This window comes from Lampetra planeri, chromosome 20 (assembly GCF_965212315.1).
Source record: "Lampetra planeri chromosome 20, kcLamPlan1.2.h2, whole genome shotgun sequence".
In the NCBI taxonomy this organism is placed as follows: Eukaryota; Metazoa; Chordata; class Hyperoartia; order Petromyzontiformes; family Petromyzontidae; genus Lampetra; species Lampetra planeri.
In genome coordinates, this window is record NC_136126.1 from 9,536,743 (window position 1) to 9,563,654 (window position 26,912).

At 46.3% G+C, this 26,912-nt stretch overlaps 1 protein-coding gene across 1 annotated transcript in view; it reads right to left on the minus strand.

The window, feature by feature from the left end:
- Positions 1–935: 935 nt before the first annotated feature.
- Positions 936–26,912, minus strand: part of LOC144724415 (ER degradation-enhancing alpha-mannosidase-like protein 3) — a 54,954-nt gene continuing 28,977 nt past the window's right edge. Inside the window, exons 10-20 of the mRNA XM_078603528.1 lie at positions 25,615–25,740; positions 24,891–24,974; positions 24,097–24,180; positions 22,747–22,871; positions 20,926–21,091; positions 20,311–20,465; positions 12,612–12,777; positions 10,518–10,706; positions 9,604–9,769; positions 7,768–7,950; positions 936–7,650 (exon numbers count right to left, since the gene is read on the minus strand). Of these exons, the coding sequence (XP_078459654.1) occupies positions 7,124–7,650; positions 7,768–7,950; positions 9,604–9,769; positions 10,518–10,706; positions 12,612–12,777; positions 20,311–20,465; positions 20,926–21,091; positions 22,747–22,871; positions 24,097–24,180; positions 24,891–24,974; positions 25,615–25,740 (1,971 nt within the window). The 3' untranslated portion in view covers positions 936–7,123. The remainder of the gene's footprint in view (positions 7,651–7,767; positions 7,951–9,603; positions 9,770–10,517; positions 10,707–12,611; positions 12,778–20,310; positions 20,466–20,925; positions 21,092–22,746; positions 22,872–24,096; positions 24,181–24,890; positions 24,975–25,614; positions 25,741–26,912) is intronic.

The window sequence follows — 26,912 nt, forward strand, 5'->3', positions numbered from 1 at the left end:
GGACAGAACTGTTTAATAGTACAACAAAACAGGAGTTCAATTCACGACTGCAGCGCTGTATTGATGAGGTATCAAAATCCAAAACAAGAATGTCACTCCGAGCACACGAGGGTTTTACATCTGGGACATTGCTACAAAAGACAATGGAAATTGATGAACAAGTGCAGTTGCCGTGACATCTGCAAACTGATCTACTTGTGCTCCACATGGCGAAGTAAATGGGCGTCACGGTGGCAAGATGTTAACTACCTTGGCTGGTACAGTGGAGTCCGTGGGTTCGATGATTGCTTTTTCATTGCTTTTATGGCTTTATTTTGGTGCTTTCGAAAAGTGTATTGGTTTAGCCATGTTTGTTTGTTGTAGTACAGTTAGACTGATGGCCTTAATCTAAGTTGTCTTGTGGTTGTTGTTGTTGTTTGACTTGCATCCTACTGGGATTTTTGCACACAGCGTTGGTGTACGGTGTTTTTTCTGCAATATGTTTCTGTCTTTTCTTGGATTTTCTGTTTGCACTTAGTCAAATATTCACTTTAAGATGTTTTTTGTTCATGTTTTTGTTTGTTGCAGTTACACCCGATTCAAGAGCCGAATGGCTCACAGGGCTATACCTAATAAATTAACTTGAACGATCCCGATGATTGTATATTTGGAGTTTTCGCGTTCTTCCTGTAGTCGCGTGGATTTTTCTCCAGGTCCTCCGGTTTTTCCCTCCACATTTAGAAACCTGCGTTTCGAGTATTTCACTGCGATACATTGCCACACGATGAGCTATCATTTGTGGCCAGGTGGCTTCTGAAAAAAGCTTAATTGCTTATTAGCCTTACCTGTTAAAATGTTATTTTAATAGTTTAAATACAATCTTTACAGCAACGTTATATTTTCTGTTCGACACATCATGAAGCAATACACGCACACATTTCATGACAATTTTGAAATGCTTTGTATTTTTTTGTTTATTAAAGCTGCAAGTCATTGGGGAAAAAATATATCCCCGACATACAGTAGCTGTACATATTATATACTATAATACACTTTAATTGTATTTGTTATTAATACAGTAAACAGTCAATCCCAGGCGGGAAGGTCATATGCCACAAAATAAAGTGGTAAAGGAAGCAATGGAACCCAGCAATTGTACACATATGGCAATACAACTGTACGTTCTCAGTCCACGTGAGAGAAAGCCCCAGTCCATAACACACTGCCAAATGCAGCTGCATTCTTAACTCCCAGCAGTCAGACAATTTCCACCAGTGTTCATTGATCACCCTTTAAATGCAATGGACAGTGGAGAACACAGATACTTGCACTAATGTGCTCATTACCTTTCCCACAACGGTCCAGCTCTCCACCTCTATCAATTGACTGCTGCGACACAAATGTACCCTATTAGAAGTTTCATTCATTTGAAGTGTTGCATATTACTATGTGAGGGCAGTCATATTTTCGCTTCTAAATTTACAACGGCCAATACTTGCCTGCAATATTGGGGCACAGAATGAAAGTTGTGAGTCTTAAACTCCCACACAGCATGCTGGGTAATTCCCCACACATGACTCGGCAATGTGAATGCAAACTGGCTCAATGATGAGCTTGCTGGCCACTGGAAACAATCGCAAGGAATTTGCCCCCATTTTAACAAGCAGTGTCCAAACTCTGTGGTCGTGAGCATGGGGGGAACAATGATCCATTTATTTGGTGGGGGAACCAGTCATCCCACAGGACAACCACTGATGACTTCCCAAAATCCAATGGATGAGTTAACCCACCCCCGCACCCCCCCGGGACCAGGATTTGAAGTCGCAACCTGTTTAACCCACCCCGTCGCGCGCGCTAAGCACAAAGCCACCTAGCCAGTCAGTACACGAATGTTTAGGCGGTGTACCTTAGGCTACATGCAGCCACTCATCTGAACAGGGACGAAGTTTCATAAGCAATGTGTATGAGTCACATCCCACTTACGGGACCGTGAACAGCATCTTCCAATCACACACATATATACAGAGACTTGGGAGTCTGTTATGTAAATATGCATTTTTTAAACAGATGTAATCGGGATGTGTGAGGGTGCGACGGAATGCATCGACACAGTACCGTTTATGGCAGTATGGCTTATGATAACGATCATTTCCAGCAATCAATATTTGGTACTCATGGCAAGCTAAACCGTAGAGAAGGGCTTCAATGGTGATCCGAGAATGTGTCACTCGTAGTTTATGTAAAGCCGAAAACAGATAGGCCTTGCATATTACACCCAGCTACATGTACAAAGTTTTGCTTACTTAAAGCAGACGCCCATATACATAAACTCTTAAATACCATATATCACACTTTGTTATAATTCCCAATTAAAAGGGGGATAAATCAACCAAAGAAAATATACATGGAATATAAACACATTTTCTTGTTTTCATTTTTCAAACAACTTATACAGAAGCCAAAGCATCACTCAAAAGCCACATTAAGATATGTTTTCCACTACACAAATATACCACAATCGCATTGCATTGACTGCATGAATGGTTGAGTAGATTTGATATCTGTAGAAAATACAGATCAATGAATCGGTGTGCTTTTCAAATGAATCAGCATTGTGTTTACACACCGAGTTGACTTTCAGCATGTGAGCCAATACAATGCAGCTCATTATCGTCACCAGTATTTCAAACAACTGACATTGAAAGCAATTTATAAGCAACAAAAATGTTCAATAACGATATCATATATTGCACTTTTGCTTAAAGTTATTATTTTACCAAAGTGGAGGAAAACCAACAGGGCATGCAACGGATGGACAGGCGGAAATGAGACTTCCCCCACAAATGGTACATTCCACATATTAGTAACATGTGCAATAAAGGCATTTAGGGGTGTACCATTTTAAAAGGGAATCTTGAGTCCTCTGCCACACACCAATTACCGCATGCAAACCTGTTGATTTACTCATTAAGCATAGGCTGGAGTCATCAAGCACGTATAAATTGTGCGTATTAACAGTTGTTCATTAATGCACCTGATAAATTAAAAACAATTACGGCACTAACGCCACTGAACGTTTCGCAACACGTAGCTAATCCTCGTAGTTACATAACAGAAACATCAAATGAATAAACACAAAAATAACATATTTGGCATTTTCATCATTTTACGTTTTGACAATTGATAAAATAACAAGACAATTCCATCTGTTAAGTCAAACTATGAACGTTTTTTTTATATACATCGAGGAAAAACGGTATTGTTCGTTGTTGTAACGTTCTAATCTGGCCCTACTGGACATATGTGGGAAAGAGCTTGATAGATCATAGGATTCCTCCATTATAATTTAATATTCTGATTCTGAACCGTCCTTCTTTCATGATTGGCTGGGCCGAGTCTGGAGTACAGCCAGACATGACCATTGAGACGTTTTACCTCCTACACAGTTTGTCTTGGAAGTCTCGATTTACCATGATTTTATATTCACGATGGAGATAGACATACATCAGCATAGTGGGGGTCAGTAAATTTAACGCATACCAATTTAAAACAGAACATGTAGGATACCAACGTGATTTTAAACTTGCAAACGTGAGCTTTCATTCTTCAGCAGGCATAAAAAAGTAGAATTTTTAAATTATGATTAAAAAATTGGCGATGGTTGTCCGTTTGCCATTTGTAACAGATATAATTACAACACCAGGATGAACACATTTTTTAGATATTTTGCATGTGGTATTATGACGCTACACTGGTTGATGTACAGGTCGGCAGAGTTGGAGGTCAGCATTTTAGTAAAGCCTGCATATTTACAACACCACATACTCCTAAATTAAGAATACTTAAATAGTTAAAATCTCATGTTTAAATTATTGATACTTGTGAGAAGTGCTCTGTCAGGCAAATTTCTACATATATGTAACAATTCATATTAAAATGTACATGCAACTTTAAAGCTAAATCTATATGAAGTGTGGATAACAGCAATGAGATCAAGGTCAATTCCTGGCTAATGTAGTGCTTACAAAACCTAACCCTTAATGAGTTATTTCAAACCATTTTACACTGGTCCCAAGCTGCTACGATTCAAAAAGTTGGTCCAAATAGCGGCAAGTGCTTTACTTCAGTTAATTTAATCATAGTATACACAAGTTAACGAAAAATAACCCAGACGTAAAATGCTCCTCTATGAATTCTTTAAACTGGGGTAAATTTTTGTGCAATTCTGCAGACTCCATAACTTAGGGTTGACAGATCATTTCCAACATTCAACAAATAAGCTCCGTCTTTAAGCAGAAAACCCTCACATCGTTGACTTGAAATGTATCTACACGTTCATTCACCATTCTTCGAAAGCTGGCGTCACCATGGAACATCTTTTAAAAATGTTGGCCCCTATTCATATGTAAATAGGAACGCATGCCAATGCAGCTGTTTTAAAACTTCTAATTGAGCAAGTGATTTTTTACTTGAAATGTTGCACTGATCACACACCTGTCCATTAAAACACCACATTCATCTCTTTTAAATAATGTACAATTTGGCTTTATGGAATTGACATTTTGCATGCACATCAAAATTAGTTTTCTTCCCCGCCCGACAACTGATTTTGACATCAGTATTGAATTGTAGGTTTGATGGAAATAGTTATGCTTTTGAACAAGGTTCTAAATTGTTTACATGAATTTGAAGGGAAATACAAATTGCACTCAAAACTTTGTGCGATTCTCCGTTATGATTTCAGCATATAAAAACCCACTGCCCTTGAGACTCCACAGACCCAATCATCACATTTTACAATGGAGAAAAACAGTTGCTGCGCAGAAATATATTTTACAAATGTGACAATCATTTAAGGAACGTCATTACAAAAGTTAATGCGGTGCAGTGCCTACTGGCATTTAGTAAATCCACATTCCTATTTCGCGGACGTGTGTAAAAGTGAAGCCCAAAGGACGCCATAAGGAAAGGGTTAATACAAATGCAGGCTCATTCACTTGCATATTGTATACAATGATAGTGTTGGTGGCAGCAGCAGCAAAGCAAGCACCTGCAAATCCTGCGTCGTCTTTGACCTCTCGGCTCTAAAAAGAGTAACAAGAGCTCAAATAAGACTCGTACACGGGCTTCAAGATTCGATGCAAGACTCAATGACAGTGGGAGGGCAGTGATCTTAACTTAGGTGGTCAGTCCCAAACCACTCACTGAACAGTGTGTCATATCGTTTCTCTGCCAGAATGTAATTTTCCAATTTTAAATAGTGCCGACTACAACACTGAATCAGCTCTCGGTGTAATGTTAACGTAATGCCTCTTACACACTGCACGATGTGAACGGAACCAAATGCAAGGGACCAAGTCACTTGTTTAACTGCCAAAGGAAACAAAAGGATGCTTTATTGGCCTCAGCTGGTAGTGAACCAAGACAATATAAATTCACGGAAACACTGAAAAAGAAAATCAATAAACTTCCTCATTGTCTTTCAATCCAGCAGGTGAAGTATTTAATTTCAATTAATTTCATGCCTTTTGTCAAGTAATACGACATCAAATCTCACAAATATATATTCAATTAATATATATATAGACCATAATTCACAATACAGTCTAAAAGCACGGTGGCAAACTTGGCTGTGGTGTTGGTCATCTGTGGCAGGTAGCAAACAACCACACGTGAAACGAGTAATATTATTCATCTGCACCATGAGAATTGGACCATGAGAGCATTGACTGGTGAACCATTAAAAATGTGATCGGGTCTTCATCGTACATATTAGACAGAGTCCTCTCATCACTCTCTGAAGAAATTACTGGGGTTGCTCGCCGCATCCTTGTCAAGAGTGAACTTAGGTCATCATCGCTCCGAGGTTGATTCAGTTAACTCCCATCTTGTGGGAAGTTAACATTGGTTGTTCTGTGGAAGGACTGGCCTCTGCCATAAGAATATTAAATTATGCGTCAACAGTGGCGAGATGTTACCTGCCACGCTTGGTATGTAGGTTGTGGGTTCGATTGACCTCAACGCCTGTATATATAGAGTTTGCGTGTTCTCTCCCCATGGTCACGTGGATTTTTCTCCATGTCCTCCGGTTATTCCCTCCACATTTACAAACATGTGTTTAGAGTTTGGCTGCTATACATTTCCACGTGGTGATAAGCCACTTCGTTAAGCTCCCATTTGTGGCTTCTGAAAAAGAGCTAAATATCTCAGCGCGCTTTACCTGATAAAATAAAAAATAGTTCCGTTGTTTTTAAAGTACAGCTCAGTGGGCCTTAACCTGGTAAAATAAAAATTGTTTAGTTTTAATAATTTAGTAATAGTTTAAATTGCCACTGCTGGCTGAGGGCCATCTGTTGGCATAAGTGCCACCACAAATACTTGTTTGTCGAGTGATCCTTTCACAAGGAACATTAGACACCTTGCAAGCCGACTCAGTACGAGAAGCAGACACTGACCATTAGGCCATCCGGTCACCACTGACAATGGCGGCGTTTCGTCACATCCCAACAGCATTTCCGTGCATTCATATTGGCATGGCACAGCAAGGAGTTCATTGAGCTCAATACAAAGCGAACGCACGTACACGTGTCTCCACCACATCACGGTGCTCGCCCATGAACCGCGCAGTACATGTGTGACAACACAACACCGCGAGGCACAGACGCACGTGTGCAGCACTCGCATACATACGGCAGGTGTTTAAAGGCACAGAATCATTCCGATGTAAATGAGAGACAATATTTGCCGAGAATGCATTTGAAACCAAATCTCATTACTTAAAAATTTAACTTTTCAATGCATCTTTCATCTGGAACAAAAAACTCAATTTACACGTTTTATTTTATCACATTTTCGATGCTACAAAGAGCACTGTACAATATTATACACAATGCTTTCGGGGTGGGGGGGGAATCACGCAGTTACCTCTTAATTCAGATTGGAAGATAATACTTACAAAGTCACCACCGATGAGAAAGAAAATATCTCCTCTATTTTTTTTCTCTACCACCAATCAGTGGCAACATTGCATCCAGCCTTAAATCCTAAGACAGCCCTGAGATACAATGGTAAACCATTATTTGGAACAGTTGTAAGTATTATAGGAAACAAGGTCCTGTGCAAACCGCGATGTTCCTTGCGGGTGTCATAATTCGTCTCTTGCATACTCCGCGAAAGCTTCTAACTCCTCTGTCCAGTCACTGCCCACGGAATCGCTTGGATTCTCGGTGGGATCCTTCTCAGAGTCCGAGTCCTGCTCCTCACTCGATGATTCTATCCTATCAACCTCTTCTGCCGAACCGTCAGCATCACCACGATCACCGCCACAACCTCCACCGTCACAGCTGCCACCACCGCCATCACCTACTCCTTCGTTTGTGCCATCGCCATCTGTGTCGGTATCACAAGCCGCGTGCCTCTCGTCACAGGTTATCTCAGAAGAGTCATTTTCACCATCGTCTTCCTCGGACTCTCTCCTGGGCCTCCCTGCGTCCCCTGCGGGTAATTCCTGATCTTGCTGGCCAGACCGCGCACCATCATCGCTGGGGTTGGTCGCTGTATTGGCCGCATGGGCAAGGTCCAGAGTTCCCGAGAGTTGGTGGTTTTCACACTGCGCCAAAATCTCTCCGGACTGCTCGTCACTTTCCCCTTGCTGATTTTCCTTGTTGTCACCTGCAAGGAATGCATGCATGGCAGCCACTTTCATATGACACAGTCAAAAGTCAAAGGAAAGTTTCATATTTCGTGAGTGGGTTGGTGGGTGGGTGGATGGGTGGTGCGCATTCTCACAGAGAGGCTGGGCACGGCTCGCCAAGAGAACCTCGAGGGGGCCCCGGGCCAGGGCCTCAAGCAGGATGCGTCCCTCCTTGTGGAAGAGGAAGAGAAGAGGAACGCCCACATCGTCCGTGCTCTTGCCGTCACCCGCCATCTGGAAGAACGGTGCCGTGTCGCTGCTGCTGCCCTCTGTGTCATCTGTGTGGGGCAGGAGTGAGAGATTACCGGTCAGGGGTAGCAGCAGCAGCAGAAATGGCGTGGAATTGATCGGACAAGGCCAAGAGATCGTGGCCAGTATTGTTGACAATGTGAAAATTAATAGTTGCTTCCTTTTTGTCCACCAGACCATGGAACTGTCACACGGTCAACATGAGACAGAGGAGGTCTGCTTTTACTAGACATTTAACAATTCACCCGCCCACCACAATGCAATGAATGTAATGATTATATTAAATCATATTTTTTTGTCTCATTAGTACCCTCACTTGTATTGTTAGTCTCGTTGGTTCTTAGTTCATTGTATAAGCCTACAGGTAAAACGTACCTATACTTTGCAAAAAGAGTATTATGTAGAACTTCTTTCGCATCGTATGAAGCCAACTGTGCTAATGGGAGTATATGATTCTTAAAGACTGGATTTAATACTGAGTTGACATATCATGAGCATGAGAATTTACTTTTCAAGGGTGAATCATTACATGTCTCGCTCTTAGCCTTATCACCCCGATGTGTCCGATTTAGGTTTTGCCATTAGGTGCTTATCTAAGTGACGTGCCCTCCATCTTCACATGTACCTACTTAATTGACCTATTTTTATTTTACCAGGTAAGGCCCACTGAGCTGTATAGCTCTTTTTCAGAAGCGACCTGGCCATAAATGATAGCTCAAGGAAGTGGCTTATCATATGAAAATGTATAGCAGCCAAATACTCTAAAACACATTTTTCTAAATTTGGAGGGAAAAACCAGAGGACCCGGAGAAAAATCCACGTGACCACGGGGAGAAAGACCACGCAAATTCCAAATATACAGGCATCAGGGACATGATCGAACCCACGACCTCCTGCATATCAGGCGAGGGAGCTCACATCTCAGCACCGTGACCCACACATTGCAATCAACTCTTCATAATCACACGTACAGCGATGTCCTGTCAAGCTCTATTCTGACCTTCAGAGTTGCCATGACATTCTTAGGATCCTCAGAATGCAAGGGCCAGGAGCCTCTTTCTTGGTTACTTTGTAAAATCCAGCTTTTTCACCCATACAGTGACACAAATGTTACTCCAGTCTCATCCACCTATCTTATAACAGTCAAGAATAATAATGTACTTATTTGCCCAGAAATGCCTCAATGAGCCTCAATGAGCCTCAATACAAGAGGTTTTTGCTCAAGATGTTCGGCTAATTATGTTTTAAGTACTGCCGTGTGTGAATACAACTGCAGTTGCCCAGAGGAAACGTATGCACAAGAGGGGGTAACACTCAACCACCTACTTGCTATACTACCTTCCTGCTCTAAAAGTGAACGTCTCACAAGTGTGACCTCAAATGTGAGAAATATTGCCACAATGCCATTTCCACAGATGGACGTTGTCACATCACGTTGTGATATTTTCGTTCTGTTATTGCAGTGGCACTTGGCCAAATAAGCCACGAGACATAAAACGGTGCATCGTCTTCGGTAAGGCAGATAACTTTTCAAACTGGATTATAAAATCACGATCGATCACGGTCACGTAGATTAGCGAAACGTCACTGTAGTACGTTGAACTTATTTCACACCGTACGAAGCCAGCCGTGCCTATCGGAGGCGCACGAGCGAGCAGTTGGCGAACGTGGCTGCGACTCACCAATGATAATGGTTCCGACGCCGCCTGCGAGCTGCACGTTGCGCGCCTTCTCCGCGAACATGCACTGGCCCCGCTGCAGCAACGAGATCTTTCCTACGACGGCGTCGCCGTTCACCAACTCCGAGCACCCGCTGAAGGGCTCGCCCACCGCCACCAGCGCTTGCACCTTGCGATGGAGCGCGCGTCGAGAGGGAGCAACGGGAGAGTTGGAGAGTGTGAGATGTAAAGTTCGCTAGGGTGTAAGGATTATTGTCCCGATGACTTTGTGAAGGAACTCAAAGAGCATGAAGGTAATGTATTGTATGTATTTTTAACTTCTTTCGCACCGTATGGCGCCAACCGTGCTTATCAGAGGCGCGGGGGACGGAAAACAAACGAAACATAGAAAGCAGGTTCTAGAGAAATTAATTTTCAATTTAAAATTTAAAATTGGAGTTATCTCCAGTGGCTTCCTAATAAAAAGCCAAGGTTTTGTGTGGAAAGCGGTACTAGTTTAGTTTGGAGTGGCATAGCTCACGAGTTGACTTCAGAAGCAAACTCATCTCATCTGCATTGGAGGCCCTGGTAGCAATATCACATTCCTATGATGGACCAGTCTCTTTACAGGATAAACACTATTCGTTGATTTTCCAAAAAGTGGTATCCCATTTTCTTAACCAGGACAAGATGATGGGCCAAGTTGGCATGATAAGGACTTCAAATTGTGAGTCGAGTACTCAGACCACAGCACCGCTTATCTCGATTATTGCATATACACATCAATATATTTTACTGATAATGAAAATTATTACGATGACGATATATATGCATTCTGATGATGCTCGGTTCAGTGTACACACATTCCAAAAGTCAGAACAATATAAGCCAGTCAGCAAAGCAAACAAAAAAGCAAGAACAAAGGTCATGGCGCTCACCCCTTTTTCCACAATGGCAAGGTCCACTCCGAACTGCGCAGGCCCAGCAGTCAAAACCATCCGCCCGAGGAACGGGGGAGACATGATCTGCACGACGCGGGGCGGCAGGTCCTCCTTCTGCTGGTTGGACAGGTCCATCATCTCCTGCATGAAGCGGAGGCCGTCCGCCGCGTCCCGCGAGTTTGCAGCCTGAAGATTGAGCACAGACGACGCGCATTCGTTCATTTATTCATTATTACTCAACGCATTCTAATCCTAAACATCACAATTAATTCAACACACTACGGTATATAGCAATACGTACGAGTTCATACATGATGTATAGAAACTTAAAGTATACAAAAAGGTATTCTCACAGAGCAAAAAATTGGACCTATGACAAGAGTGTTTTAGAGGTACAGTGAAACCTTGGATTGCGAGTAACTTGGTCTGCGAGTGTTTTGCAAGATGAGCAAAAATTTTAATAAATAATAATTTGATAAACGAGCGATGTTTTGCAATACGAGCAGTACGTACAGTATACGCTTTGTCTGCCGAGCGTCACGTGATCACAACTGAGCCAATGGTTCTTCTCTCTCTCTCGCTGCGGGATTGTGGGTAATCATCTCCCATGCTCGTTCTCAGTCGGCGTGCCTCACTCGTATAGTCAACATCCGTGCGAACGCTGTTTACTGTAGTGTTGTGACCACGTGTGTGTGGGTAAAGCATTTTTTTTATTTTGTGTCCAAGTGTAGTGACTGTTCTTTAGTAACTGTACTGCAACAATGTCCCCCATGAAGAAAAAGGTTGAAAAGGAAGGCGGTAAGAAGAAGGAGATGATTACGGTGGAAGTTTAGAAGGCAATCATCGAGAAGCACGAACGAGGTTCCTTGTTAAAGTCGCACAAAAAGAAAAAGATTCCAGTGAGCCAACAGATAGCAGTGATTCCGTTAGTGACATTAAAAGTCGTCCTACACAACAACCCTCCTCCTCCTCTCCTTTCTCGTCTCCCTCACACCAGCCACGATTAAATTTAATTAATACATTTGATTACTTTATATTAAATTTAAATAAAAATACAAGGTACAGTATTTTGTATTAATAATTTTTATATGAATATTTTTGGGTTGTGGAACGAATCATCTGAGTTTCCATTATTTCTTATGGGGAAATTCGCTTTGATATACGAGTGCTTTGGATTACAAGCACGTTTCCGGAACGAATTATGCTCGCAATCCAAGGTTTCACTGTATATGGGATTTCCACAATAAATCCAAGCTTGCCGCAACACATTGAGAAGTGTTGAATACATACAGTTGAATGCATGCATCTGTCTAGTGTTTATAAACCTACTGATTGGCACACGATCCTGTTATCTACGTAAAAAATTATCTTTACATATACATAACATACATATAACACTGTTAATAAATGGGAGGAAAATTTAAGTTAGTACCACTGTGAGAAGTCACCAGTCATCATTCTCTGGGAGAGAGAGGGCTCTGCCATAATAATTTGGAATTTACATCACTGACTTGACATCACCAATGATGAGTAACGGCCATCTTCTCACTTGAGTACAGACATACTTTGAGCCTAATTCGACTGTTACAAGTCGTTCCTTTGTGTCAGATTTTTGGTGAAACAGTTTCTTCTCTATTACCAACAATTGGACAAATCATCGAGGCCGATGTGTTTCATCGGGTTTGTCAAAACGTCGATCTGACCGACCGACTGTTTGACGTCAGCGGAGCAAGACTGCATGCCTAAACAAGCGAGCTTTCATAATCAACGTTTTTGGGTTAGATCGCGTTATTTATAAATGTGTCGTAACCCTCCACCACCCGATACGGCCAATCAGCAAAAAAGTGTCACGTTGACAAAAAGACAAATAGTTCACTACTTTAGCCCACCGGTGTGTTGAAGCGTGAAACCACAACATTTACATTTTTGAGTACGACGTTTCGCTGGTAATTGCATCCAGCATCATTGGGCAATTCGCCAGAATGGTGAGGCTCTGCTCTTGCTCCCGGTCTTAATAGAGCAGCAGCAGGGTGACGTTGAAGATGACTGAAGGGCCCCGGATCCCCGTACCCCGAGGAGTGCACAACCGACCTGAGAAGCGTGATGCACGAGCTGCACCCTCCCGTCCGGCAGCTGAATGATGTTGATGCCCATCTTCTTGAGGAGGTCCACATGCTCCTGGTTGGTGGCCAGGAAGTCTCGCGCCCGGAGAGGAGGTTCAGTCCCAGGGCTGGCTGCCGGCAGGGACGGAGAATCCCTGCGCCACACAACCACCGCTCAGACTGACGACCTCCCACAGTCGGACAAATATGGCAGTAACCGAATAAAAGGCCCGAGTGGATTGTCACAAGAAAGTTACACTGAATTAGCCCAGATCAACGAGGTGGTTCTCCTCTACAACAAAACACACATTAACAAAATGAGTTCATGAGACCCAGATGAGGGCTAAGGAAAATATGGAAAATGCAAGTGGAGAAGAACCTAAAGCAAAGACGAAATTCTAGAGCGATTAATAAGCCAGAGAAGCAGGATAATTGTAGGGAAATTATAATAATTTTACAGCCCTTTGTCAATCCGCTGCTGCATGAATGTCTCTGCATGCCACGTAGGTCGTGGGAGTTGTGTGACCATACTTAACAAAGCTAGTTAGAGCAGGATGACGAAGCAGATTGGGGGCAGCACCCGGTCAAGATATCACTCACCATTCACGTTAACCATGGCTGGGAATTGAATACCGCCGTGTGCTTAATCCCGCTGTATATCTAATGGTGACCGATCTGATGACAAAACAAACACTTGCAATGACTTCCCTGTGGGGCTGCGGGTACGGGCAACTTGAGCAGAGCATCGCCTCGCTACCTGGCGCGTGTGCCCTGCTCGGGCATGGCTCGCGGAGGGTCCAGGCAGCGGTGCGGATGTGTCATGGCCCGTACCAAGCGCCCCCGGGCAGGGAACTTGCGAAGCGTCGTACGACAATGTGACCACACGGTGCAAGGTTCATTTAGGGGCTGACACCTTCGATGCATTACCTGTTTGGAGGCAGGCATCTTGTAGCCAAGCCACCGCAACAGTCTTAAACCTCTTACCAATCTGCTCCTTATCCCCTTAAGCTCATCATCCATGTAACCTCTTTCTCTTCTAGTCTATGTGAAATGTTCACATCACAGTAAGACCTCCTGATTTGGACTTGTGTAAGCTGGAATGCAGGGTAAGAATTCCAGCTTACTCAAAAGGGAAAAAACTCCAACCAGTGCACCATTTTCAAACTATTTAAGATGTAGGTGGTCAGACAAGGTTTATGAATTCAATGTAATGACATCTATTCATAAAGCTCTATGCTAATCTTATTCTAGATATACTTCTCACCACTAGGAAATGCATGATATTATCCCCAACAATTGTAATAATTACAATTGACACATGTTTTGCACACCAGTAGTCTAAAGCTACAATATACACTCATCTCCACTCTTTTGGACTCCCGCACGCGTGCAATTCGGTGAACCCGTTCGCTTGGACGCCTCGGTCGTCCACGTGCTTTGTTCGGGCTCTCTCTTCACTCACCGTTGACAGATTGTGACTCGTTGACCTGCCCATACTCGACATTTGAGATAAAGAGCTTCATAGCTCTTGAGATTCCTACATTCCAAATAAAGATTCTGATAGATTCTGATTTTATAGACACAAAAAAACTCTCCAACCCATCAAGCTTTTGAGTCTTCCACAGCCAGTGAACCCAAGCCTTCTACCTCTACTGCACAGTGATGGTGGGCTTAGAATAAACTGTAGAATCGTATATTTTTAGTTTTATAAAATGAGATTTTAAAAAATATAATTAGATAACACTTATTTAGTGTAAATTTAAGATGTTAGTTGTTCAACGCATCTGAATATAATTTAACTGTAGAGACATGCATTACTATTAGAATGCTAGACATTACACGTAACTGGGAAGCAGTCTCCCCAATTAGTCTGGCTTTAGGAGATTTAAATGTGCGAACAATGCCTCGAACAATCAAACTGGGTTCCTTGTTACAATGTATGATGGGTTGCTGTTTAACGGTGTGCTTTATAAGGGCATCTATTGCATTTTGAGTTATCCTGCATTAGAAAATCACCACAATAGTGATAAAATGCTATATAATAGTTCAACTGTTGGAAGACTTGTCCCTAACACAGGAATGTGAAATCTACAATCCTAGTTCAGCTCAACTAACACAGATGAGTGCTGTCACTCACTCATTCCCCTCGGGTCCAATCGGAAGCGCGTGCGGGGCGTGCGTGAGGAGACGCTGGTCCGCTGTCAGGACCAGCGGGTGTGAGCAAGAAGCTAAATAAAGAGCAACGGAGACCAGCAGTGTGTGACGAAGTCATTTATTACATTGGGGTCAGAAGTGCTTCGAGATGTCAAAACATCTCAAGCGGGAGCCGGGCCGTCTGCGTCTTCAGGCACCGAGGACGGCTGGCGGCGGGCCGTTTTGCTGGACTTGGTCACCCTGGTCGCGCCAGCGACGATGGCGGGACAACCACGCGTCGGGCCTCTCCGGGGGGAAACTTCGGGTGGGGCCGAGACATCCGCCATTGCGGCCTCTGCGAGGCTTCCCGCCTTCCCCAACACGCGGCTGGACGCCGCCATCTTGGGCGCGGCCACGACTGACTGGCGGGAAGCCGCCATCTTGTCACCGCCACGTGGGGCGCCCGCTTCGGGTGACAGCAGCGGGGGGACTCGCAGCCACCGTCTGACGACTATTAAAGAATTTACCGTCGGAGGGGATTGGAGCGCATTCGCTTGGCGCTTTGAATCGGCTGTCCGCTCCGCCAAGTTGACGGATGCAGAGGCCTTGGAGGTTCTGCCAACGCTCCTCGATGACAAGTCCTTAAAATTTTTCCGCTCCATCACGGCTGCGAAGAAGGCGACGCTGAAAGGGGCTTTCGACAAGATGGCGGAAGCATACGAGCCTCCGGACGACGCACACCGTAGATTTGTTCAAAGACAACGGGCACCGGAGGAATCACCTGTGGCCTTCCATGGCGCTGTGATTGCGCTGGCCATGGCCGCGTATCCCGAGACCGAGCCCGACTTGTTGGAGCCCTTGATACTGGGGAAGATGTTGGAACTGTCCAAGGACCTGGGCATTCCACTGCCCGTGTGCGGCCACGAGCAGCTGACCTCCCGGTTGGCGGCCAAGTGCCTCGACGCGCAGTTTAACTTGCGCCGTTGGGCGTAGATGGCCGCCTGGACGGGTGGTCCGACCATGGAGGGGAAGGCTGTTGGTTGGACACCGTCGAAGGCCGTCTTCGTCCCGGACAATGCGGGGCCTGGCGATCTCACTGCGGCGGCGGCCCAGTGGGTTCCACGGGGGGGGAGCGGTGTCGCGCTCGGGGCCCTCGTCGCTGGATTAACGGGAAGCCGGAGGAGCCGGGCGACGGGCCGACATGGCGTGTTATCGCTGCGGACGTCTCTGACATTTCGCGCGTGACTGCCGGAGTCGCCCTCGTCCACATCTTCGCCCGGAGTCCCCGACCAAGGACGCGCCATCGACGTCGGACGGTGACCCGTGTCAGGCAAGTCGCTACGCATCAGACACCTGGCAAGGCCTGTCATCTCATTCATCATTGTCGGAGTGCGTTCCGGGTGCCTGTTCTAACGGGGGGACTCTAAGTGATCCGCGTCAGACGATGACGCAGTGGCGGAAACTGGCTCGCAGAGTAGTTGCAGCCGCCACTGGATCTTCGACCGTGCCGGGCTCTATACAGTGGATTGACGTGCGCATTTTAGTTGATTCGGGCGCGTCCGCCACTATCATCTCGGACGTTATTTTCCATCTCCTATCCATTCCGCCGTCGCGGGTACGTCCGGTTTTCGATGCGTGTGTTGCCGCTAACGGGGGGAGGGTCGATCAGGGTTGCAGTGAGTTACTGGTGGGCCGTAAGATTTTCTTTTTGCCGTCGCCGTGGGGTCGGTCCACCCCGGACCTCCCAGTGCAGGCGCTGTCCGACGTTTCGGTCGACATTCCGCCGGGCTCGCAGATGCTCATTCCGCTGCGCTATCGGAAACCCGTGCCTGGGGTTGAGGGGGCGGCGGGTGTGTTGTTGTCGCCGTCCAACGCTGTTACGGGCGGCCTGGCGCTGGTCGCAGCCCGGACGATTGTTCGGCCGGGTCAGCCTCCGTTTTTGCAAGTGTTAAACGGAGGCGCGGACAATGTTGTGGTGCCGGCCGGTACGGTCTTGGCCCATGCCACGACCGCTTTCACGGCCCATGATGATGCGGATCGCCAGGGTCTCGTAGCGGGGGTTTCGGCTTCTACGTCGCAGGACGATCGATGGATCGCCGGGTTGTGTCAGGAAAACACGTACCAGCGGTCCGTGCTTCGCGCGCTGTTGTCCAAATATTCCGATGTCTTTAGCAAAGATGATTTCGATCTGGGACGCACCTCGCTGCTCTCCCATCACATTGATACCGGGGATGCTAGTCCCATTCGTATGAATCCGCATCGATTGAGCCCAGCGGAGAGGGATCACGTCCGCGGAGCAGTAGATGATATGCTGGCCGCTGACATTATCTCTCCGTCCAACAGCCCATGGGGTGCTCCGGTGGTCCTGGTGAAGAAGGATGGTAGCCTACGATGTTGTGTTGATTTTCGGAGGTTAAACAAAGTGTCGGTTGTAAACGCTTACCCCCTGCCGCGTATGGACGATTCCCTCAATGCCTTGTCTGGGGCGAAATTTGTTTCGACTCTCGACCTCTCTTCGGGGTTCTGGCAGCTCCCCCTGGACGAATCGTCGAGGGAAAAGACGGCTTTCCGTATGGCGCAGGGCCTGTTTCAGTTGAATTGTCTCCCCATGGGTTTGAACGCCGCCCCTGCTACATTCCAGAGATTTATGGAACTCGTGTTGACCGGCCTGCAGTGGGACACGTGCCTGATATATTTGGACGACGTCATTATTTTCAGCCGCATGTTTGAGGAGCATCTTCAGAGATTGGATGCTGTTTTTGCTAGGGTGCATTCCGCCAATTTGAAATTTAAGCCCAAGAAGTGTCACCTTTTGCAACACTCTGTGCGCTATTTGGGTCACATTGTCAGCCCTGATGGTGTGGCCACGGACACGGACAAAACGGCGTGCGTTCGGGACTGGCCGACTCCGGCCACGGTGGGAGACGTACGTCGATTTGTCGGGTTCGCTTCCTATTACCGCAGATTCGTTCCAAATTTTGCTACGATCGCTAGGCCGCTGCACCTCCTTACGGCGAAGAACCGGAGGTTCAAATGGGGGCCGGTGGAGGAGGCGGTGTTTTGCGGCCTACGCGATCGCTTGGCATCAGCGCCGACGCTGGATTACCCTGATTTCGCTTTGCCTTTCATTTTGGATACAGACGCTTAGGGACACGGGTATTGGCGCCGTCCTATCGCAGTGTAAAGGTGACGTCGAGCGCGTTGTGGCTCACGGGAGCCGCGTTCTCTCTCCGGCGGAGACCCGCTATTGCGTCACCCGACGGGAATTGTTAGCTATTGTGCATTTTGTCCGCCAATACCGCCCGTATTTGTATGGCCGGAAATTCATTGTGCACACGGACCATGCGGCTTTGCAATACTCCCTCAAAGTTGACCAGCCATCTGGCCAGCTGGCACGATGGCTGGAAACTTTTCAGGAGTTCTCGTTTGATGTTCAATACCGTAAGGGCTCGCGTCACGCTAATGCGGACGCGCTCTCCCGACTGCCGCAGGGGTCCACCTGCGCGTGTGCCTCTGGCACGAATAGGTGCACGTGGGTTCCACAGCCCCCGCGGCCTGTCATGTCCGCTGTGGAGAAGCCCGCGGCTTATTTGTCCGGAACCGGCTGACGGGGTTTTGAATTTGCCGCGTTCCGTGTGGGTTCGTAAACAATTGCTCGATGACTCGCTTGGGGCCTTGCGGAGTCAGGCTGCAAAGTCGAAGGGGTGTCCGTCATCTGATGGGATGCCGGGAGCAGCTCTCCGTGATGGGTTGTTGATGTGGAGAGAGGACTTGCAGGGTCGCTGGCGCCTTGTTGTGCACGTTGAGAAGTTGTTACATCTCGGGGTGCAGAAAACCTTGTTGACGTTACAACGTGATTATTTTTGGCACGGCATGACGACTGACGTCGTCGTGCACATTCGGGCGTGCTCCGACTGTGCCCGGCGGAAGCCGCCCAAACAACCGTATGTTCCCCCAGTGCAGTCGATTAAAGTGACGCGGGTTAACGAATTGGTGGCGTTGGACATTCTGGGGCCCTTTCCCCCGTCCGCTCGGGAGAACAAATTTTTGTTGGTCGGGGTCGAATATCTTTCGCGATGGCCAATGGCTTGCCCAACCAGTCGGCGTCGTCTATCACGGAGGCATTCCTGTTCGGGTACGTGATGGATTATATTCGCGAGTCCGTTCGGCGCGTGGCAGAAGCAAGGCACGCGGCCCGATTGGCTACGGCCAAGACCCAGGCCCGGAACGAACGGTGCGCCCGGCGCTCTCATCGTGGGTCCCCTTGGCGGGTGGGGGACATGGCCTGGCTCCACTGCTCACAGGTGCCGGTGGGGACCTCCCCTAAGTTGCACAAACCCTACGTTGCCCCGCGTGTCGATGCGTCATCTCCTAACGTTGCCTTGCCGGTGTCTGTCGCGTCCGACGTGCCACTGCCCTTGCCAGTTCAACCTGCAAGCGTGGCTGTCGTGCCTCCTGTAGACGGGCCGACGGTGATCCTACCGGACAAAGGGATTTCTGCACCGGGTGGGCCTACCACGGCGACGGGGGCACCTGCTTCCGCTGCCCCTCCAACCCCGCCGAGGTTGCAGCTGCAAGGGACCCCGATTACGGGCCTCTCTGGTGAGCGGGGTGCTGCGAAGGACGGGCCTCCACCAGCGGCGGATGATTCCGTTTCCGCCGCTCCTCAAACCCTGTCGGGACTGCGATCTCCGAGGGCGCCGGTTCTCGTGAAGGACGGGCCGGCGACCCGCACTCGTTCCAGATCCCTTCCCTTTCGTTGATTGTGTTCGTCGTTATTGTGCTCTCCGTTGTGTCTTTTGTGATTCGTGAATGTGTTGCCGTCGCTCGCATTATTTTATCCTGTTTCAGCCGGGACGGCTGGTCTTTTACATCGGGGAGGGGGTCATGTAATGCGAGCGTAAACGGGGTTCGCTGCTGGGCTCTGGCCCAATCATACGGCCCGGGGTATTGGGGGGCGGAGCCCAGTATGGGGGCATATGGGAGGGCCCACCGTTCACCACGGGTCCAATCGGAAGCGAGGTGAACGGGGGTGGAGCCGCTATGGGACGGCCGGATCTGACGGTCCGGAAGGGGAAGAGACAGGATCACGTGGTAAAGGGGATATAGGTGGGAGCCCAGAAAGGCTCCGGGTCAGTTGTTGGAGTGAAGAAGCTGGACCACGTTGGGTGGCCGGAGGGGATCCGCGCCATCAGCCACGTGGCTGGAGGAGCTTCGGCACACCGTCGGCCAGCGGTGTGCGGAGTGGGGGGGCGGAAGGACTGACGAGGGAGCGTGTGTGGGGCGCGCGTGAGGAGACGCTGGTCCGCTGTCAGGACCAGCTGGGTGCGAGCAAGAAGCTAAATAAAGAGCAACGGAGACCAGCAGTGTGTGACGAAGTCATTTATTACACTAATGACACGAGTCTGTTCATCACCATGGACCGATTAAGTGCAACTTTGTAGCTGAGCATAGTGAAGTTCCGATAAAAATGGCTCAATCTCCACAGGAAACTTTCCAAAACTGGGCAATGTACTTGTAAACAGAGAGAGGGGATGACTCCCCCCGGTTCTTACTGTTGCTGCTTTGGCTTTGGGCAAACTTCATCCACGACGTTCTTGAACGGCTCGCGGAGCGTCTGAGCAAAGGTGGGGTCATTTGGGAAGAGCACCTGCGAGTTGGGGCAAGCCCAGTCGGAGCTTCCATCGTCCGAATGGGTGAACGCATTGCCCTGCAGAGGGAGATTCCGAGTGTCAGGCGACGGTGAGGTTGTCAACAAATAAGATTCTAACAAAAGTCTTAGCGGGTCAATGCTCTAAGAAATTATGGGGTGCAGCAAATCTCTGTTGGTGGCCCTGACTGAGCCAGTGATGGAAACATCTACAAGTCCATGTGGACAGTGAATTTTCCCACAGCTTTTACCACACAGGAATGCTGTGGTGAGCCAAACAATGATCAGCATTTTAATTTGTGGCCTTTGAATAGCAAATTGTGTGTTTCAAACAGTCCCATTAAGTCAGATATAATAACACATTCTTTATCCAAGAAAGCATACCTGACCAACCATAATAAACGTGTTACATATGGTCCAGCCTGAGATGCTGGCCCACTATCCATCTGAAGCCACTATGTAAATTCACATTGGAAGCGTAATAGCTGAGAAAGCTATAAGAAAAAAACCGGGGCCTCACCGTGCTGTTGCGGCTGTTGTTGGCGTTGCTGACTGACAATGAGAGGGGCAGCAGGTGAGCCTCCGTGGTGAACACGTAGGCCTCGATGTCAAACACCAGGTCCTCTTTCTCCGCAAATAGCAGGTACAGGTACTTGAACATCTCGGCCAGGAAAAATGAGTCCATACTGTGGGGACCATGCAGCAACAGCAAACATTGAGAGTGATTTAATTATTAAAAGTAGGTACGATCATGGTGTCATCCCAATCAAGGTTGTTTATGCCACCACAGCTTGCTCTAACTCCTTCCCTGTTGGTATACCTAACTGATGTAGTCTATACACAAACTCCAAAGTCTGCTGTCATATTATCCCGCCATATGCTCTCCGATCTTGATCATTGAAATCTGGGTACCACTACAATGTGTGCTACAGTTAATGATGTGCACTAAAGCCTCGTTTCCTGGAGCAGCCAGTGTGCCTGGGATGTTGTGCCAATTGCTCTTCACGCATTTTGTGTGCGCGGAAAATGAATTGCCATGAAAACCCAATGCATATAACCGGATAACGCAAACTTCACACGGATATGTGAGCAGCAGAGTTTCTCTGAAATAAGTAAAGGTGCAACAATGGAATCACTTCCTCATGCCACTGGTGGCAGAAGGAACTCCACGAAAGAGAGCTCAAGAGATGCCCTCTAGAGAGTATTTGGCCTACTCTTCCATGCTGGCCAGACTTCACGGAGAAGGTGCCCACAGTTTATGCAACTACAAGCAAGCTGCCGTTAAAAATTAACTGTGGTGCACGCCCATTTATATTTCTGGGTGGACAGGCGCGGGGGGAATTTAAGAAACTTGCACCATCGCTTCAACTGCAGTGCCGGCAGATTGAATCAAAGAACGTGAGAGTCCGTGCCAAACCGTTACAACGGAGCAGCAGCAAAAGGCTCAGTCCCATTTACACGCACCTTTACATCAGCCTCACCTTAACAACTCTTTTCAACCAGTCTACACAACAAAGGCTCATTCCTAACAGCGTGCTTCAGCCGCACCGAACCTCACAATAATAATATCCAGGGCCTACCTTGGCTCCTCCCACCCTCAACCAGTATATATACAAGGACTGTTTTCTTAGAAATTTCTCTTACTTGATACAGCTATCATGCTGTGACGGTTGCACCTGAAGACGGAGGCTTGTGTTGCCTCCGAAACGTCGTGATTCTTATTTTATTTTTATTTTACTTTTATTAATTTTAATTTTTTACATACGTGACTTTACCGAAAAAACCTAAGAATATGAATCCTTGCAGTCACGAAAGCTTCAAATCTATAATTAGCACCCCTCTACTTTCTGTACTGTTTCCTTCCAGACGCATCTCGCTGCCCTAAAAGTGGCCATCTCGCACACATCCTCTCAGCTTAATCCACCGTCACCACAAAGTCTATGGATTATAGGCATGCAACGACTATAACCGTTTAACACACTCGGATTTCTAAAACTGCCTAAATGACGTTAATATTACAGGGGTAAAAGGTGTTCTTTTTGAAAGAAAAAAAGTGTCCTTGTCACATTTTAAAATGATCACTATTTGTCACAAGCATCTGATCAATATCCACACGCCTCTCTGACGGACCGTTCGTTAAACGGTTTAACTATGAAGCCATATCTCTTAATCTCAATTTGTACAGCTTTGCCGTACGTTATGTCAGTGACTATACTTTTCTAGCTTAAAACTCGATTACCATCTCAACAAGACCCGTTTCTAAACGAGGTTCTTGTGCATCATTATCAAGATCAAGTACACACGGATGAATAAACGAATGCATATGATGTTATTTATTCACCGGTCCTCATGGCTATTGGTCCTGACGTCCTTCATCGCGGCAAATCCACACGGCACGCGTGCTAGCTTGTTCAAGTTCTCCACGATGGACTTGCCAACTTCCAGATAATAGGGATCACCTGTTGCCTACACATAAACAATATAAATTAAAAGTTAGCATGACCTGATATGGTGACAACAGTACGATTTTATTTATAAACAAGGATAACTCTAATAACATTATCATTGTTGTATTTGACCAGGTGGTGCTGTGTTTAGACGGTTATAAGTTCAAATCTTGGTCTTGGGTTGTCTCAGCCCATCATCGTTTGGGAACTGATAAAATGAGTACCACTTTGTTTAAAGATAACATCGGTTGTCACATCAAGAGACTGACCCCTGCAATGGAAATATGAACTTTCAGACTGACCAGGTACAGCTCGTTTTATCAACCCCATAGTGATAAGACCAGTCAAGCTTGACCTGGATTTGAAGTTATAATCTCATTACTTGGGCCCGCTGTTCTACCAACGGAGCTGTATCAACTGTAATATTATGCAAACACTCAATGTGCTGCAGTGGATAATTATCAATAATAAAATAATAAATCAACTTCCATCATGTGTTGGAGTGATATGGATTGTACTATTATTGCAGGACTGTGACAGGTGGGAATGGCATGGGTTGTTTTTTTATCCAGCAGTGGATATAGACTGGGTGATGACACATTTAACAACGCATCTGCTTGTAATAGGCGGGGGATCACAATTCTATTCCAGAATATATTGTTTGACATTGTGGTGAATGTAGCACCTCTTAAAGAGTCTTCAGGGGTCAAGTGACCCCATTACATACAAAAATAGATATCAATTTTCACACGCACGATGCATGGCATGTGTCGTGAGCATTATAATAGATTTGAATCAATTAATCAGTGCATCGTTACATGACTGATTAATTTAAACAATTTCAACCCTTTGTCAATCCAGTGCTGGATGATTGCCTTCCCCATGCCGTTGGGCCTATGGGTTGTTTAACCATATTTCACCACAATGGTCAGTGGGGGTTGATGAAGGGGGGGTTAACCCAGGATCCGTTCAGATATCACTCAACACTCAAGTCAGTTGTGGCTGAGAATCAAACTCAGTTCGTCGGGTTCATAGCCCCGTGCGCTAACCACTGCCCCACCGCACCACCTCACACTGCTAAAATGCCTAGCTAAATTTTAACTTAAACTGCATAATAAACTGCACCATAGCTAAATATTAAACGTCCACATTTTTTGTAGTTGGTACCCACCTGAAACGAAAAAGGGTCAGGGTACATTTCTGTAAAACCCCACGGTTATGATCACACTCTCTTTCTCCCCCACCTTGAACAGGAAGTAAGTGCTCTCGGCAAACTCCGGCCTCAGTGGGTGCTGGCCCCAGTGAACGCGGAAGTCGGTGGTGAAGGCCTGTGTCGGAGACACAAACAACAAGTCCTGCAGTCGTGCCTTTGCTCCTGAGCCAGAACGTGAATGGACGTAACAGTTGCGCCCACTCCCATGCAATGTGGGAAACTTTTTCTTCACGGTCCCTTGAAAAGATGATTTCGCATGCACCATCATCATTAACAGATTTTTAGGGAACCTCAAGTTTACAGTATGTCTAAAAAACAAACTGCAAAATCATAAATGTGTATTGAGAAAAACTGATTTATTTCACTTGGCTGAATAAAGTGGAATTGTTAAAGCGTATAACAGAGACTTTACGTAAACAATGTAAAACATGGGTAAATGCTAAACTCATTTGATAATACATGCAAATGTATGTACATTCGGGATATGGCAAAGGCATGTAATGTGAAATACCGCAAACTGACTAAATAATAGATGCCTGGTATTCTTTGCTATAGTGATGTCCTACTGGAAAAAAGCTTCATAGCTCATCGGATTCCTCCAGTCTAAATAAAGATTGTAATAATCGCCACTGAGCTCCATTGGCTCCCTCAAGCTCAGCACAACACATTCACCAACGTCACCTGAAGTGGTTACGCGTTATAAAAGGATGACACGCACAAACGCAACAAAGAGACTGGCACCTGCAATAGCGCAATCACATCTGGGCTGCCACGTGGCATCTAAACCGCAGTAGGGGAGGGAGTAGGATTTATTTATGTCCGCACCTCTGGGAGGAAGTTGTGTCGCCGTGTCACCTGGTACAGCATCTCATGGGTCTCGATGGCCGGCCTGATGTCCCCTTTGAGCACCTGAATGCACACAGACCCAAGAGAGCAAAGAAGTGCGAGAGGACTGTATCAGGAATGCGCTTCTGCTTAGTAGATCACTGTCAAAGGCAGATAGTGTTATGTCCGTGTCAGGGAACTGAGCCAATTCTACTGAGAGCATGTGTCAAAAAACCAAGCTTGTAAATGTCTCAAATGTAACAAGTTGACGGTATTATCCGAGGCACGGGCGACAGCACAAAAAACTAAATGCATAATCAGGATTTTTTTTCACTTTGACTTAGTGCTGATATTTTTATGCATACAAATAGAGAAAGCTATATTTTAAGGTTGACCACACCTCCGATTATCACGGTTGGCCACGTACGGTGCGAAAGAAGTTCAACATACATACATAATGAATCCATTCATAATGATGACTCTTGGATCAATATTATGAGTACCACTGAGGGAAATCAACATTGGTTGTCATGCGGAGACTGGCTCCAGCCATAGGACATTTCCCCAACTGGCTCAGAGCTACTGACAAAGACAACCTCCACCCCATGCTCGTTTAAGCAAGGAGACGCATTCACCTTGACAATGACATAATTTACGAGACAAGGAGCAGCATTTTAGATAAAGGATTCTCAAATCATATGCTCAGCAAAGTGTCCAGTCTCACCTGCAGACCAGGGAAGAATGCGAGTAGGGCGTCCATCCACGTCTTGGCATTCAGCGTCGGCTTGTGCATATGAACATCCAGAAGGAGTGGCGGCTGGCTGATGTACTTCATGATGGCTTCGTAGTGCTGGAGGCATTCAGGGCACAATTCAAGCACGGGTCGCTCAATGTCCAATAAAAATCGTGTTAAAAAATGCATTGCTTGCACTGTGAAATGAACAGAAAATTTCAACCGCGACTCTCGTTTCCCAGCCCGTAGTCACATTGTACTGTTAATTGGCGTGAGCAATCGGACCCAACTTTTCACATACTGATACAGAACCATAAAACATTGAAGACTGACATAAAGCTGTTGCCGCAATTATTATCCGGTATCTCATTACAGTAGCAGTTTCACAAGGCTCAGATATTGCAACAAGTCTCCTCTTACAAGGGTTATGTGAGGCCCTGATATGTTGGTGATTACTCAGACACATGACATTTTTTTTGACGGGTGAGAACCTCGGGAAACAATGACTCTAGTGATAAGGAGACTGAGAAAAAACTAAGAATAATAAGGTTTTGGGATGAAAATAGAAGCACGTAAAATAAAACTAAAGTAAATACTTTTATGAATGTTGACATTTTCATAACATTTCAATTAGATTGATACAACCTTAAAAAATGGAGGCCTCAGTGCAATGCTAAGTTTATTAAAGGACTACCATGCTCAGTGATAATGTTGCCCCCTTATACTCATTACTTTATCTATTCTGCACGAACCAGTTATCAAAGCACACGCATTAGACCATATGAGGAGTTAAGCTTCATGACTTGTGAGCCCAATGAATTACGTGCAATTCGTTAATGCGTGTATTCGAATCACTCATGCGTACACAATATAAGGGTTGACTGCAAATACCTACGATCCATCCCACGTTGGGTCAAGCCTGCATGCATTTTAAAAGCAATTTCATAATTACATTTTAAAAGCAGCGCTTCTGGAAGGAACAACATATTTTATGTTTATCCCAATTGCGCCGCGGTGGCGAGATAGTTAATATCTCGCCACGTATGCAGGTTGTGGGTTTGATCCTGACCCTGACGCCTGTATATTTTGAGTTTGTGTGTTCTCCCCATGGCCACGTGGATTTTTCTCCGGGTCCTCCAGTTTTCCCTCCACATTTCGAAACAGGCGTTTAGAGTATTTGGCTGCTGTAAATTTCCACATCATGACAAGCCACTTCGTTGAGCTATAATAAGTGGCCAGGTCACTTCTGAAAAAGAGCTAGAAAGCTCTGTGGGCCTTACATGGTAAAA